The sequence below is a fragment of the Haliaeetus leucocephalus genome, unplaced genomic scaffold, assembly GCF_000737465.1.
Source record: "Haliaeetus leucocephalus isolate CR32 unplaced genomic scaffold, Haliaeetus_leucocephalus-4.0 Scaffold246, whole genome shotgun sequence".
Classification (NCBI taxonomy): Eukaryota; Metazoa; Chordata; class Aves; order Accipitriformes; family Accipitridae; genus Haliaeetus; species Haliaeetus leucocephalus.
In genome coordinates, this window is record NW_010972682.1 from 343,667 (window position 1) to 359,858 (window position 16,192).

Genomic DNA, 16,192 nt, shown 5'->3' on the forward strand with positions numbered 1-16,192 from the left:
TCAAACCCCCCCGGCCCCCCCCCCCCCCCCCCCCCCCATTGCATTTCATGGGACCGTAGGCTGAGTGGGGGGGCCCTGTGCCCCCCAAACCGACCGTGATGTCCCTCTGAGATGTCCTGACCCTCGAGGTGGCTTCCAGTCCCGGGGCGTTGGCAGGACAGAGAGCGATTGATGCACTGGACACTATTTTGGGGGAGACAGATGGGAGGTCCGAGTGCGCCAGCTTGGGAGATCCGAAATCTGCTCCTGGTTTTGCCACGCTCCTCTGGCATGACCTTGGGAGGTGAACTTAATCCCATCATCTCCTCTGTCTATGTGTAGCTGGAATAAAAATACTTTCCTGTCTCTCCGGAGAAAGGAGCGGATTCCTGGGAAGTCACCGTAAGCTGATCCGGCTGCTCCCCATGCCGGGACGAGCCGGCCAGGGTTTGCATTGCAAACAGGCAGCAAAGAGGGGACCCCCACCACCCTCAGCACGGCCACAGAGGCAGGAGGTTGTATTCGGGATCAGGCTTTTTCCCCCAAAACCCCGTGAAGGTGGGAAGCAAAGCAAAGATGAAGAGATTCAACCAAGGCTGCACAGCCCAGCGGTAGCAGAGCGGAATGCAGCACGCAGGTCTCCCGTGCATCTTCCCTATTTGTGAAAAAACACGACATGGCCAGGAGAAAAATGTTTAATGATGCAAAGAGGATTTTGCAAATAATGGAGTTAAACTGCCAAACTGGCAAGAAAGCCTGGTCAACTGGTTTTGGGTTTTCCCCCTTTTTTCAAGCAGGTTTTGGGACCCTCCGCCGGGTATTTCCTCTCCCTTGCCCGGGCAGCAGACGCTCTGATGAAGCGATTAAAGGATCACCCGTGTTTCTGTTTGGGATCGGGGTGCCGGAGCGAGCTGCGCTTGTGGCAGGGCTCATCCCTGGCAGCTTTACGCAGGCTGGGGCCAAATCGATGCCAACCAACCTCTCCGTGTCCTGCTCCGGTGCCGTTTGCATCTCTCGAGCGACATAATCCAGGCTGGGAAGTGCCTGCTACGTGTCAGCAGCTCCATTTTCTTCACCAATGCAAATTCCTGAGCTAGCCTCTGCCCCAGCAGGCTCGCCACAGCCATGTGTCCAGGCTCAATGTAGCCCCTCGGTTTGTTGATAAACTTTATGATCAGTCCTGAGCGGCCCCGGCTGCGCCTTTGGAAGGTGACTTGGGCCAGTAGATGAGTTTTCCCGGGATTCAGCGGCCTCAGCCCTGGCTCCAGGGTTTTCCAGGCATGAAGTTGACTCAACACTGTGGATGAAGGACGCTGGGGAGCTGCCATGTCTCCTCCAAAAGCCTCCCAGCAGAAAAAAACCTCTCTCAAAAAAGATTTCACTGTCCTGCCGGTACAGATGCCGCCAGCTTTCCCTTACAGCCCCGATCTTCAGGAATTTAACAGCTGGCTGTAAAACCATGCTCAGCAAGGCTCTACATCGGCTGGCTGCAGTCCTGTGCCCGGACCCGAAGCCCTACTGTGGCACCGCACCGGCAGGGTTGCTGCAGGGCCAGAAGAATGGGGGTGGAAATGGGGTAGAAATTAGATTTACATCGTTTTGCTGCTTAGCGGAAAGGTTTTATTTCAGAGGTTGGGGCTGGCCAGTTCGGCTCCTCTCCCACTAGAAGAAAATGCCTGGTTTTCTTTTTCCTCCTGGCTTGCGGAGGGTGAGCTCGGGTACAGGGATGCTTGCCAGGCAGCCCTGGGATGCGTGTCCTTGTCGGAGATGGATGGTTTTGAGGTCTGGTGGCAATGCGTCGTGTCTCGTCCCCTGCCTCAGTTTCCCCATCAGTAAATGCAGGAAATTCTCAAAAGTGATAAAGTTTAGAAGGGTAAAAAGGCATTTTAAGAGGGAAGCTGATTTGTGAGGAGGGAAAAAAACCTTGCAAACTGCTCGGCTGCGCTTTGGTCCAGGTCTCCACCACTGTGACACCTGGAAATATGCTTTGAAAAATAATTCCCTCTGTTGACATCATTTCCAGCCTGATCCTTCCACTCGAACATAGTGAAAAAAATCACGTGAGCTGGCAAGACCGCAGCAAGGGATGCTTGGGGCTGCATTGTTACCCTAACGCTTCATTTCCAGGGAGCGGGACCACGACCCAGACCTGTCCCCCTTTGCATTGGACACAGCTTTACTGGGAGGTGTTGGCGTGTCTGTACCTCCACGTGTATTTGCACACTTGCCCCGTTGGGGTGCGAGCGTGCAAACCCACCTCAGGGCAGGAACCGGTGTCTTAGCACCAGCTTTTGGGGTTTGTCTACCTGAAGCTGGCATCTGCTTATGGTGCATTCAGACTCCTCAGCCTGGGATCGGAGCGTCCATCCAAAGGAATTAATCCAAGATAACGACAGCGAGTAATTAGCGAGCGGTAGTCGTGTCCAAAATGTCTTCTGCGCGAAGCAGGTTTAATTAACCTCTTAGGGTTTCTCACCTGTGGCAAGTTCGTTCAAACTTAGATTTCCACCCACTTGGGATCCAAGTGGCTACATCTCTGACTCATCAACACTTGTAATTAACACGGCAATTATATTCACAGTGAGACTCGGAGCATCTTAAATTATCCTTCCCTTTTTTTTTTCCCCCCTTCTTTTTTTTTTAAATATTATTATTATTATTTTGTGCATTTCATTTCCTTGCCGCCATCTGTTGCGAAATGGCTGTCTTCTTGCTGTGTGCACTTAACACCACCATCTGGACAAATTATTTGTCCCATTAATTGCAAAAAAAAAAAAAAAAAAAAAGTGTGAAGAAACGAAATGAAATGGTACTGCCGACCTGCCGAATGTCTGCTACAGGAGAAGCAGCCCACTCCGAAATCCGAAGCACGCCGCCAAACTGCATCGAGCCTGACATTATGAAATGTCTGTTTAATCGTCTAGCACACTAATTGGTCTCTTTGCACAGGACCGAGAAAAAATCTCTCCTCTCCTCTACTCTCCGTGTTATTTGAGTCTTCCCCCACGGGGCAGGCCTGAACAGATCTACGGCTCACACAGAGATAAATACAGCGGTCAGAGCAGGGATATTATTGCCCTCTTCAGCCTTTCGCCACTCCGATTGTGCTAGAATAAATCTGAGGTTCTGAGAGAGGCTCTTTAACGTAGGCTGGGATGGATGGGGACAGATAACAGCGAGGTCTGGTGTTCGCAGCGGTGTTCGGTCCTCCTTACATCACCAAACTCTGAGCCTCTGAGAAAAGCCAACACGTGCATTAACTTCTCAGTACCACGGGCTTTAGAGGCAGCTCGCCATTTCAGCTTGAGTTCCCAAAGCTCCTCTGCCCTTCAGCAGCAATGAGGAGCCATAAGGGAGAATTAAGTTGCGAGGATGGGACGCTTTTGAGTTGTCCCCTCTCGCCAAGAGCTTGATGCGCGGGATCTTGTTGCTCCTCATCGCTTTTGGGGAGCACAGGAGCAGGCAGAGCTCGACACAGAGACAGCTCTGGTTTTTCTCTCCCTACAGCCTAAACCCGGAGTGCCGCAGCCCAGCAGCCCGCCCCAAGGAGCAGGACGCAGCAGCCAGCCCCGTCTCCTGCCAGGAGTGTCCTTTCACCCCAGAGCAAACAGTGAGTGAGTACCGGGGCTGCCACCTCTCCCCACACTGCCCTGAAGATCGCCGCAGCAATCCCACAGGATTTCGGCTCCGTATTCCCCACGCAGCAGCCCCGTGCCCCCCACCGCTCCAGGCCCTGCTCTGTAGTGACACTGCGGGTGGTTTTGAGTTTTGGATGTGTCCTGGCTGTGCAGGAGGGGTCTCCCCACAGACCAAGCAGCCCCTCCGCTGCCCCTTCCGTTCCAGCTGCAGTCACTGTGCCCTCACCTGCCAGTTTGGGATCCCAATTTGGGCTCAACTACCTGCTATAAATGAAGACCCCTATGTGACAGCCAGAGTGGGGAGCCGAGGAGGGATCCCTGGGACATGGAGGTGCTGGGACGAGAGGAGGAAGCTTTCCCACCTTTTCCAGGCTCAGGTGTAGGAAAAAGCTGCCACAAGACGCTGGGGTTTGCTCCTCGTTAGCAAAGCCCTAGGGGCTGCTCTGCTTGTGCCGGGATCCATCCAGGCCAGCATGGTCCGGTGGTGCAGGGGGAAGATAAAGTGATAGATAGCAGCTACCTGGAGCAAGTGGATCACAGCCCGTGGGGTGAATTCAGCAGGACGCAGGGTCAGAGCCCCTCCCATGCCCCCAACGACCCTCTCCATTGCCAGCTACTCTCCAGAGAAGTTCAGAAAGCTCCTCTGGAGAGTTTTCCTTCCCTTGCTTGCTCTTCTTGCAGCGGGACACTTTGCTCCGTTGTTTTGCTGGTTTGCCTGCACTGCCTGCCCCTTGCAGGCAGTACAAATATCCCTTGCTCCGGCTGCCTCGCCGTTTGCTGGGCTCTGGCTGCTGGAGAGCTCATTAACTTTTAATAATGCCAGCTGCCTGCATAAGCCACTTGCTCGTCCCTTGCTCTGTTCTCTGTTGCACTAGAATAAATTGTTAATTAAACTGTGCACTGGCATCCCAAGGTGTTTGTCTGCTCTGAAGCTAAGGCCAGGTTTAAAAATTCACAGCGGCTACTGGAGATCAGTCACCGGCTGCTCTAAAAGTCCTCGCTGAATCTGGCAGCAGGACTGTTCTGGGTCCTGTGTGAATTTCTGGGTTGAGCCTGGCAGGGCTAAGGAAGGAGGAGAGCTGGGGTGAGCGGCTGGCGAAGGAAATAGCCCCGTCTCTGCTGGGACCCCAGGCGTCACTTCACTGCAGATAATAAATAGTGAGTGGTGTGTACAAAAGCCAGCCTAAGGGAATTAGATGCTTGGCCCCTGTTGAGTTTCAAATGAGAATTTGGCTCTTAATTCAATTTAGGCCCCTTTGGATCAACAGGATCCGAATAACTGTGTTTACTAATTGCATACAAACACCAGCTCTGGCTCAGGATACGCTCGGTGGCCTCAGCAGGAGCCTGGTGGCTTCTAAGACACAGAGAAACGATAAAGGGCTTGTAAAACAGTGCCGGGGGATGTTTCTTGCATCCTGGAAGTGTCTCCTGGGCTGACATGACGGGCCGATGTATCACAGCAGAGCAGAGCGGCAGGGGATGCCCGCGCCGCACCACATTCCCTGGCAGAAGTGAAAAACAAGGGATGAAATGCACTAACACAAGTTTGGGGCTGAAATTCCCTTACGGATGAGTTGTGAGCCCGGGGAGGCTCTGCCAGAGCTCTGCCTCCGTTTAACACACTCGGCTTTGCAGAGCTTGCCGAGGGCTGAGCTGGCTGGTCTGTGCGATGCCAGCATCCCTTGTGGGGCAGAGACAGGATCAGGCCCAGCACAGAGGTGGTCAGCACTGGAGGCGAGCAGACGCTGCCCAGCATTTTGGGACAGCTGGGACAGGGAGAGCTGGGGTCTGGCTGCAACTACCAGCATCAACATGCCTCCAGGCTCCCGAGCAGTTACACAAACAAGGACACCTTTGCACATGCATCGAGTAATTTTGAATGTCATCCAGGCTGGCTGGTTAAATGCATCCCCGAGACGTTCCTAATAAAAAATTCATAAGCCTCTTATAAAGGCAATTATGCTTCTGCAAGGTAGCGAGGGGACAATACGTGACCAAATGAGTTAATGAAGGGTGTTGGAAGAGGAAGAGTTGCCTTCCAACAGGTGTGCCAAGCCCCTTCCCTCCATGAACGACTCATTTCACCAGCTTAATGAAGTGTCCCCATCAATTTAGGTCCCCTCAGGAAAGAGCAAATTGACTCTCCTACTTCTTGCAGCCAGCGTCAGGGGCTTGGGAGAGCTGCAAAGCGTCATGCCAAGACTTTGGGGACCTGCTCTGGGCTTCAAATAGGAGGCACAGGTGGTTTCATGTGGTCCGTGCCTGGTTTTTTAGAGTTTCTAAAGGACGCTATAGGAATTGCATCCTCATGTCCCAAAGGGAGAGAAGAGGTGGAAAGGCTTGGCCCTTGCATTAACCCTTCCCTTGCTCTGCTGCCTGTATATTTGATGTTCACCCAATAAATTACACTACCCCATGTCCCATGACCTCTTGCCAAGAGGATGGAAGGTGGTGGGAGGTACCTGAGACACCAAAGCCTCCCCTGGGGAGGAGCATGCATCCCCACGGCACAGGGCAGGAGGGCATTAGCAAGCTCTGCGGTGCCCCGAATCACAGCCGGGGCCAGTACAGAGTGGGAGAGAGGTGGGTGGTAGAGCCAGAGAGGAGCAGGGAAGCAGTGGGAAAGACCAGGTTTGCTCTGCACCCTGGGTCGACCCAGCGTGTGATCCCCCAAGCCGCTCGCTGTGTCAATGATGAACCCTCCCGTGTTCCCCACTTGCAGCATGTGGAAGGTCTGAGCCCTCTCCCACCTTCGCCGGGACACCATGGACACTGAAGCCGTGCAGCCCCAGGAGGCTTCGCTAACGGTCAACGAGCAGGTATGTCGTCGCCGGCTCCATCCCCACTGTACCCCTTCACACCCCACAACCCAGAGGGCCACGGGGTGGGGATTTGGGGTTTGGACCCCCACTGTGTGCCCTGGCACCGGGTGAAAAACCATCTCACTCCTACCCCATGCTCACGACCACCCTGTTTGCCCCCACACTTGGGCATGGAGATGTTCAGCCCCATCTTTTGGAGCTTGGTTGCCTCATCTCGGGTTTTTTTAACAACAAAGAGGAGGCGTGCGGTCCTCATTCTGCAGCCTCGCTGTTTGCAAGAGATCTTTGCTCCAGGGTTTGGCTGCCTGCAGCCACGGGAGAGCTGGAGGAGCAGCAGGTATCTCTGCTCATCACTCTCCATGTCTCCTCAATACGGGAGAAATCGTATCTTGATTTGGAGGGCTCACCCGACCCTGGGTCAGACCCCCAGGGCTGTAGATCAGTGCTCGCACTAGTGCTGCAGATATGGTGGTGCCAGCTCTGCCGGGGGTGCTGCGGCCGCTGGCAGCCGTGATTTACCTGCTGAAGGTCTCGCCCGCTGATGCATGCAGAGCTGGGGTGTATCAGAGCCCAGAAGCTGCTGATTAATTAAAGCAGCAAGGTGCTGGGGGGGACTGTGATCCGTCCCATCCATCCCTCCTTGAGGGGACAGGGTGGGCTCTGCTTGGTCGGTTTTAAGAGTCACCCTAGGACATTTCCCGTGGGGCAGGGGGAGCTTCTTTGCTCTGCCCTGGGGTGCGTGGCCTGGGGGACACCGCCGTGGGGTTGGGCACCCGGACCTGATGGATATTTTGGGGCACATCTGCAGGTTATTGTCATGTCCAGCCATGAAACCATCCGAGTGCTGGAGGTTGGCGTGGACACCCCGCTCCCGGCCGAGGAGGACCGGAAACCCTTGGAGATGCCACCAGGGGAGGTAGCACGGGGCTCCCCGGGAAAGACCGGCCACCCAGGCAGAGAGGAGGTCCCACACAGCACCCAGAGCTCATGCAGCGGGGAGGCAGCCGGTAAGACACTTTCCTTCCCTGGGGCTCATTCTGTGGGTTGCCCCTGGTCTGTCCATCCCTGCAAGTGAAGTTGGGCTCCGGACCGCTGGGTCGGAGCCGGGAGGACGCGCTGCGCCCATCAGCGCAGGCAGACTCACACCCTGCTCTGGAGCATCCCCATGCCAAGCTGGGTTAGGAGTTAGCAAAACCAATTCCTCCTCCAGGAGGAGATGGGGAAAAGCATCCTGCATCGAGGACAGCCCTCAAACATGTGCTTAAAATAGAGAGGACATTTGTCGATGAGATGTTTTGCTGGGGAGCTCAGTTTTCCCACAGCCACTTAGAGCAGGGGCTTGGGTTTCCTCTCCCCAGCCCTGGGCTGTTCCAGGGTGCTGAGCTCACTGCAGGTGCGTCCCTTCTCGCATGGGAATGCAGCTCTGGAAATAAGGCTTTGGGGAGATCCTGCTCTATTCCTTGCTGCTTTTTGGCCGGCACCCCAATTCTCCTGCCCGCCTGCAAGCGCCCCTGTCCCATCCCCTTTCCTGCCACTGTTGTGCTTTATTTATTAATAGGACTTTTCTCTGGTTGTCACCTCTGTGCTGTATTCAGAGCACAACCAGATTCCCATGGTTTTGCCAAAAAAAAAAAAAAAGGGCAGGATTGTAGCTTGTTTGAGGCCAGTTGGTAAGAGGAAGAGGCGAGTGTCCCTCCGCACTGGGGGATGCTCTGGTCCTGCTGCCGCAGGCTGGAGGGGAGGAAAAGCACAGCAGGCTACACAAAACCCATCAGACCTGGCAGCGTTGCTGCCTGTAGCACAGTCTTTGCAATTTGGGAAGTGCTGGGTGTTATCTGTGCTTGGTTTTGGTAGGAAATTAAAAAAAAAAAGCTTTTTTAAATCTTGCAGACCTGTAGTTATTTCTGGGCAAGGAACCAAACCTGAGAAATCCCTGGCTCTTAGATGAGAAAAGTATTTATTTGGTAAAACTTTTTTTCTGCCAAAGGAAAAGGCAGGAAAAGGGTGTTTTTCTTTTTACAAAAATAGAAGAGGATTAAGTGGGTTTTATACTCGCGGGTTGCCATTATTAGAAGTTGAGCAGAATAAATACAAGAGGTTGCTCAAAAAACAAGTAGCTCTTTTGCAAGTAATAAATATGGATTAGGAGCAAGGTTTCCTCTTACTCGGATGTTCACAATAACTATGAAATATTATATATTCTGTGAATTTGGGTGCAGGGTTGAAAGGCACCCAACGAAGCTCAGCCCACGGGGGATGCCCCTCTGCTGGGTGCTGGCTAGGTGATATTGGTCCCTTCCCTTTCCAGCTCCCCTTTCCTGGGTAAATGGTTCGGGGGCTGACACCGCTTTAATTGCTGCTAATTTTGGAGCCAGCAGCTGGCGGAGGAAAGTATCTCCTGCCGGATCCGACAGCCCGAGAGAGGCGCACACAGCCCAGCAAACCGCTTACATACCACAGCTCCTTTGTATCTCCTTAACCCCCCTATTCCCCACACTCATTCCTCCCCAAGTGACCCAAACCTCTCCCTTCTCCCTCCTTTGCCTCCTCCCCAAAACATCCCATAAGAAGCCCCCAAATACCTTTCCCCTGCATCCCACAACCTGGGCAGCAACCCCACCTTGGGGGACGCAGAGCGCTGTTCCCGAGGATGCCCCACGCTGGGTTTCACGCTGGCTCCATGGGTCTGCAGCTCCCCCGGGACACCCGTGGGAGGGTGTTCATTCCCTGGGTGTGTGTAATTTGGGTGCCCCCCACCCTCACCCCCATCCTTTGTACAGACAAGCTGCTATCGCTCAACCAGCAGCATCTCTCCAACCCATCTCCTCCGCCCTTCCGCAGGCAAAGCCAAACCGGCGGCCAGAGCATCACCCAGCACCGTCCCCTCCGTCGGCACCTTCAGCCACGCCACGAGCCAGCAGCCGCAGACGTTGGCCCCGCTGGCCGTGCAAGCGACCCCGCAGGTAACTACCCTGCAGCCACAGAGCGGGAGCGGGAGAGGAGGGAGAGGGCTGGGGTGGAGGGGGGAGGACAAGGTGGGGACCCCCTGGGGTGGCGTCCGCTTGCTGTAGGCAAACCCCGAGGGCAGAGACGACCGCTCGTGGCGCAGGGTGTAGGACCTACGCCCCGAACCAAGGCGGTTTCCCTCTGCTTGGCGCCCTCGCCAAGGGCCTTGCGCCGCCGAGGTGCTGCCAGAGATGCGTCGGGTGGTTTGGGGGGACGGGGGGGATCCCCCCCAGCGTCTCCCCACGGAGAGGGGGACTCCGTGGAGCTGGGAACCCAGCTGCTGAGATGGGAGGGACCCCGGGCCGCCCGGCCGCCGGGTCTACGGGCCCCTTTGCAAAGACTTATGCTCCGCTGATGCTATCTGCAGTGGCGTTGATTTTTGTTCTTTTTTAAATCTTGTTTACTTTTGCAGGTCTTGACTCAGGAAAACTTAGCAACAGTTGTGACAGGAGTAATGGTTCCAGCAGGGACAGTTACTCAACCTCTTCTTATCCCCATCAGTATTGCAGGTCAAGTGGCAGGTCAGCAGGGGCTGGCTGTGTGGACATTTCCTACAGCAACGGTCGCTGCCCTTCCCGGATTGACGGCTGCTTCTCCTACAGGGGGAATTTTCAAACCGCCTATAGCCAATTTGCAAGGTAACTGGTGCTCTTCTGCTTTGCAGCCTCCTTAATTCGTCCTCCCCCAGCTCGTGCAGAATCCAGGCTGTCCTCTCCAGGAGGGGTCTGCAATGGCGTTTTATTTTGGGGACTTGTTTGCGGCTCCCCCTGTACAAAAGGTGCTGGGAGCGTGGGAGAAGGCGAGGGCAGGATGAGGACGGCGAGAGGGAGGAAGGCAGCACACAGGAATGGGATGTGAGGTCCAGGTTAGATTTGGGGCTCTGGGTATGGCACCCCCTTGCAGCGGGTGAGGTTCTGCAAGGGGGGAGACCTGCGGGCATGAGAGCAGGAGGATGGGTGCCTCTCCGGCGCTGCCCGGAGCAGGATTCATGCCGTTCCCTGTAAGAGGGAATCGTTGCCTCTTGAGCTCCCGTGAGGGAAGGAGTCTGTCCCAGGAATGATTCGCAGAGAGGGGAGATGACAGGACCGCGGAGGTGCCCCTCACCCTCTGTGCGGGCAGCAGCACCTGGTTTGGGTTAGACCCAGCACCCCAGCCGGGCAGGATGCGTCCTGCTGCAGCAGAGGGGCTCGGCTCTGCCTGTTACACCAGGGCTGGGGGGACCTTTCTCTGCGATAACACAAGCATGCGGAGATGAATCACCTGGTGATTCGGTTCCCTTTGGGAAGGGACAGTGAGCGGTGAGGGGGACACTCAGGGTCTCCTCGGTGTCCCTGTCTCCTCCCCGACTCACGCTCTCTCCGTCTCTTTGCTTCGCAGCCGCTGCCGTACTGAACACAGCCATCCAAGCGCCGGTGCAGCCTGCCCAGCCGCTGCAGGCTGCGGTCCAGCCCCGGCCCCCCCTCCAGACCCCTGGCGTCTTCCCCACCGCGCCCAGCCAGCCCCCCATCCTGCCACAGCCCGCTGCAGCACCCACGCCGCCCGTGGCCAAGCCGTTAGAGACGCAGACCCAGATCACCGTCCAACCTGCTGGATTTGCCTTTAACCCTGGCATAGTAAGGAGCCTGGCAGCCCACAGCGTGGAGCTGGGCGAGTTCGGCACCCGCTTCCCTTTATCCGGTGCCTTACGTGGCCGTGGAGAGCCGTGAGAAGTTGTGCTTCCCTGAGGACGAAGCACTCTGTTTCAGCCATCATGTCCCAGGGGATCATGCAAGATCCCAGCCTCAGTTTCCAAATCCCTGGTGAACGACGAGCGACCGCGCAGGCAGCTTTGCTTTAGGCAAAATCTAAAGGATGGATTTAAGGACGTCAAGGGACTGCATCCCATCACGACAGCGAGGCAGGAGTCACCCTGCCACGGGGAAGGGGGTGGACGGCTGTGCGCGGGGGGACGCGGTGGCCTGGGGTGACCCACGTCTCTGACCCCCGGCTTTCGGTTCTCTGCAGATCAGCGCGGCTTCTCTCGGGGGCCAAACCCAGCTCCTCGGCTCCTTGGCAGCCGCCCCCGTGATCGCAAACACCATCTCCAGCGTGCAGGGCATCACGGGCCAGATCCTGACCAACGCCCAGGGCCAGGTACCGCTGAGGGGGGACCTGCCCTTGCAAACCCACCACCTGCTGCCCCCCCCCCACCAGGGGGGTTGTTTCTCCTGGGAAAGGAGGAGACGGATGCAGCCAGTGTGTCCCCCCACCACCTCGGGGAAGGGTGTTTGCAGGATGCAACCCCCCCCCACCCCAGCTCTGGCTCTCCTCCCTTCGCCCAGGTGATCGGGACCCTGCCGTGGGTGGTGAACCCCCCCGGGATGGCGGCAGCCAGCCCAGCCCCGGCCGCTCTGCCGGCCCAGAACCTGCAGGTACAGACGGTGACGCCCCAGCTGCTGCTCAATGCCCAGGGCCAGGTCATCGCCACGCTGGCCGGCAGCGCCATCCAGGCGGCCGCCATCAAGAAAACCGGCACCCCCGAGCCCCCCCCCAAGAACGAGGTGAGCGACGGGCACGGGGCTGATGGCTGCGTGGCCAAAGGGGCTGGCACCATCCCCGGCTCCGTGGCTTTGGGAGCACACGAGCATCTTTGGGACCCGGCCGTGTTGGTTTAGGAGCGTGTGAGCATCTTTGGGATGCAGCCACATTGCTTTTGGAGCATGTGAGCATCTTTGGGACCTGGCCGTGTGGCTTTGGGACCCAGCCGCGTTGCTTTGGGACCCTGTCAGCATGTTTGGGACCCAGACGTGTGGCTTTGGGACCCAGACACATTGCTTTGGGAGCACATGAGCATGTTTGGGACTTGGCTGCGTGGCTTTGGGACCCAACCACGTTGCTTTGGGATGTGGCCACGTTGCTCTGGAAGCACATGAGCATCTTTGGGACATGGCTGTGTTGCTTTGGGACCCGGCCATGTTGCTTCGGGAGCACATGAGCATCTCTGGGACCCAGCCATGTTCTTTGGGCCCAGGCCATGTTGCCTGGGGGGGACATGGGCATTTCTGGGACCCAGCCACATTGCTCTGGAAGCATGAGAGCATCATTGGGACCCAGCTGTATTGCTCTGGGACCCAACCACATTGCTTTGGGAGCCCGTGAGCAGCTTTGGGACCCAACCACATTGCTTTGGGAGCCCGTGAGCAGCTTTGGGATGCATACCTTCCTGCCCCACCGTGCTGCCCCGTGGGGCATCCCACTCTCTGTGCCCACTGAATTTCCCAGCTGGGATGGGACGTGACCAAACCTCACCTTGGCATGAGCAGAGGCGCTGGTTGCTCCCAAACCTACGTGGCAGGACACCCCAAACCCAGTACCAAATTGTCACGGCCCCATTCCGAGCACGGAGCTGGGTCGTTTCCAGCATCACCTCTCCATTCCAGCCTGTCTTACCTCCATCATCAGCAAAAGCAATGCGGTGGCCACTCTCCTGCCACCGCAGGGATGAAGCCGGTGGGCAGGCAGCAGCCCGGCCGTGGCGCTGGAAGAGGGGGAGCCCCTGCTCTGGGGGTGCTGACCCTCCCCTCTGCCCCAGGTCCAGCCCATCCAGCCGGCCCCAGCTCTCTCCCAGCCGGCCGTGGTGATGGCAAATCCTGCCCCGGCAGCAAAGGCTTCTTCTGTGCCCGTCCCTATCACCTGCTCAGAGACCCCCACCGTCAGCCAGCTGGTCTCCAGTGAGTCACCACTGGGGGGATTCTGGGGACTGGGATGCCCTGGGAAGAGGGATAATGGAGTCTGGGATCCCCTGGGATGGGGAGAGGATGCTGGGGATACTGGGCAGGGAGGATACTGGGGGGATGCCGAGGTCTGGGATCCCCTGGGATAGGGAGAAGATGCTGGGGATACTGTGGGGGATACTGTGGGAATGCCAATGTCTAGGATCCCCTGGGATGGGGAGAGGATGCTGCACGCCTGCATTCTGCATCCTTGGGGATGACCGCTGGCACCCAACCTTCGTTATGGAGCCTAATGAAGGGGATGCTCGTTATGGCGGGGGAGGGGAGGCGGATCCATGGCCGTTTCACAGCAGCCCCTGCATCCCTCCGCCGGCAGAGCCCCCGGCTCCCAACAGCAGCGCGGAGGAGGATGGGATTAACCTGGAGGAGATCCGGGAATTCGCCAAGAACTTCAAGATCCGACGTTTGTCCCTCGGCCTGACGCAGACGCAGGTGGGACAGGCCCTGACGGCCACCGAGGGACCGGCCTACAGCCAGTCGGCCATCTGCAGGTACGAGGGGCTGCAGCCTCGGGGGGAAATGGAGGAAAAAGAGGAGAATTAGAGAAAGGGAGGGAAGTTGGAGGAAAGAGGGAAGATTGGGGGAAAGGGGGAAAATTGGGGGAAAGAAGGAAAATTAGAAGACAAAAGGAAAATGAGGGAAAGGGAGGAAAATTGGAGGAAAGAAGGAAAATTAGATCAAAGGAAAATTAGGGAAAGGGAGGAAAACTGGAGGAAGGAAAACGGGAGAAAGGGAGAAAAATGGGAAAAAAAGGAAAAACAGAAAGGAAAATGGGAGAAAAGGAGGAACAGACAAAAGGAAAATTAAGGAAAGGGAGAAAAGGAAAGTTGGAGAAAAGGAGAAATGGATAAAAGGAGGAAAAATGGAGTAAAGGAGGAATGGGAGAATGGGAGGAAAATGGGAGAATGGGAGGAAAATGAGAGAAAGGGAGGAAAATTAGAGAAAGAGATGAAAGCTGGAGAAAGGGAGAACTGGAGAAGAGGAAAATCAGAGAAAAGGGAACCTGGAGAAGAGGAAAATGGGAGGAAAGGAGGAAAATGGGAGAAAAGGAGAGTGAGTGAGGTCGCTGCCCACGAAGCTCCTCACCGCAGCATCACTCCCCACCATGGTCTCACCCACCGAAGGCAGCAGTGCCCCCAACCCCGTCACGGTGTGTCCCCCTCGGTGTCCCCCCCCCCATCCTCGCCACATCCCTGAGGGTTTCTCGGTGCCCGCTGCAGGTTCGAGAAGCTGGACATCACCCCCAAGAGCGCCCAGAAGCTGAAACCGGTGCTGGAGAAGTGGTTGAGCGAAGCTGAGCTCCGTAACCAAGAGGGGCAACAAAACCTGATGGAATTCGTCGGGGGGGAACCCTCCAAAAAACGGAAACGCCGTACCTCCTTCACCCCCCAAGCCATCGAGGCTCTCAATGCCTACTTCGAGAAGAACGCCTTGCCCACCGGCCAAGAGATCACCGAGATCGCCAAGGAGCTCAACTACGACCGCGAAGTCGTCCGCGTCTGGTTCTGCAACCGCCGGCAGACCCTCAAAAACACCAGTAAACTCAACGTCTTTCAGATCCCCTAAACAGGGGATGGGGACGGGGACGTCCCCCCACCCCGTTGCCCACCCCGACCTCCTGCCATCAGCACTTTTGCCACCGACTTTGTCCCCCAGCCCCGCGGTGGGTGCTGGGGTCTCCACCACCCCACCGTGCCCGTAGGTGTGTCCGTGTGTCCGTCCCCCTTTCCTCCACATCACACATGACCTAAGCGTGTTCGCGTCAGGTGTCATGCCTGCCTCATGCCTCCTCTTGCCTGTAATGTGCGTGGTGACGGACCCCCTGCCTGCACGCACCGCCTCTCCTGCCCCCCAAGTGTCGTCGTCGTCCCCCAGAAAAGGAGTGATTTTCATTTTTTGGCCGTTTTCCTGTGTTTCCGAGGTAGTGTCACGGCTCGCTAGGGGTAAGCCCCAATTTAATTTCACCCCCCCTTTGATTTCAGCGGTCCCCCACCTCGTGCCCACCAGTGCGAGGGGCTTCTCGGTGCGACCCCCCCCCACCGTGAGGACATCGCTGTGGGTGATGGTTGGGGACTTCACTGGGCTTCGCACCGTCCCAAGAGGGTTTTGGGGGGGTGAACCCCGTAATGGAGGCAGCACCCCCTTCCCTGCTCCCCCCATGCTAAGCCCCGGGGCCAGGCAGGTTGGGGGGCTCCATCCCTCGACCCCTCTCGCCCGGGGAGCGATGGGGAGAGGCAACGGCTGGAGGGGGGGAGTTTGGGGAGGGACAGGGAGGGGACGCTGGGTCGCCCCGCCAGGGACGCGGCAGACTGATGCACTTGATGTAGTGGTGTGAAATAAACAGTATTTTTCTTTTTTCTTTTCCTTTCCCCTTTTTTCCGGAGTGGGGGGGCAAGGAAGAGGGGTGTGGGTGGGGTCCCTACTCACCCTCTCCCGTCCCAAACCCTGGGGGATGCAGAGGGAGTGCTGCTTTTGGCACCCTGCCCAGGCTCGCCATGCCACCAGCGCTTGGGTTTTTGGGGAAGCTGCTCCGAGGATGGAGCTGGGCCGGCATCGTTCCCCGGGAGGGGAGAAAAGCACACACCCGCCCCCCCCCCCCGCCACGGCCCGCTGCCGGCTGAGACCCGCGCAACTCAGCACACGCATGAGCCGGGCCCGGGCCTCGAACCCGCAACCCTCCGGGAAGGCGCCGCACGGACGGACCCGAGCGTCCCACGCCTCGCCGTCTGCGCCCCGCCCCTCCGACCCAATCCCCACGCGGCGGGTCCGGCCCGAAGCTCTCCATTGGCTACCGCCCGTAGCGCGTCACTTAGTGGCTCTCGGCTCTCATTGGCTAGACGCGGCGGCGGGGCGGTACCACCTCCCCGCTGGCGGCGGGGGTGGGGGGGGTCCGCGGCTCCGCCGCCTCCATCTTGCGGGGGCCGTGGCCCGGGGCCCTCGGCGGGGCGGGGGGGGGGCCGGGGGCGGGGGG

The 16,192-nt window shown here is 57.5% G+C and overlaps 1 protein-coding gene across 1 annotated transcript; it reads left to right on the forward strand.

Moving 5' to 3' along the window:
* Positions 1-3,511: 3,511 nt before the first annotated feature.
* POU6F1 (POU class 6 homeobox 1) lies at positions 3,512-14,787 on the forward strand. The gene is made up of 11 exons (XM_010568539.1): positions 3,512-3,593; positions 6,343-6,439; positions 7,251-7,449; positions 9,284-9,405; positions 9,861-10,086; positions 10,826-11,061; positions 11,453-11,581; positions 11,770-11,988; positions 13,020-13,158; positions 13,538-13,712; positions 14,442-14,787. Exons 2-11 carry the CDS (start codon positions 6,386-6,388, stop codon positions 14,785-14,787), a joined length of 1,845 nt encoding a protein of 614 aa, XP_010566841.1. The 5' UTR covers positions 3,512-3,593; positions 6,343-6,385.
* Positions 14,788-16,192: the final 1,405 nt, after the last annotated feature.

What these genes read in the sequence shown, in the direction of transcription:
- POU6F1 (XM_010568539.1), top strand. Translation starts at nt 6,386, where the DNA reads ATGGACACTGAAGCCGTGCAGCCCCAGGAGGCTTCGCTAACGGTCAAC. An exon ending in AGCCCCCCCCCAAGAACGAG is followed by an intron (nt 11,989 to 13,019) that starts GTGAGCGACGGG and finishes CCTCTGCCCCAG; the next exon opens with GTCCAGCCCATCCAGCCGGC. An exon ending in CGTCAGCCAGCTGGTCTCCA is followed by an intron (nt 13,159 to 13,537) that starts GTGAGTCACCAC and finishes CTCCGCCGGCAG; the next exon opens with AGCCCCCGGCTCCCAACAGC.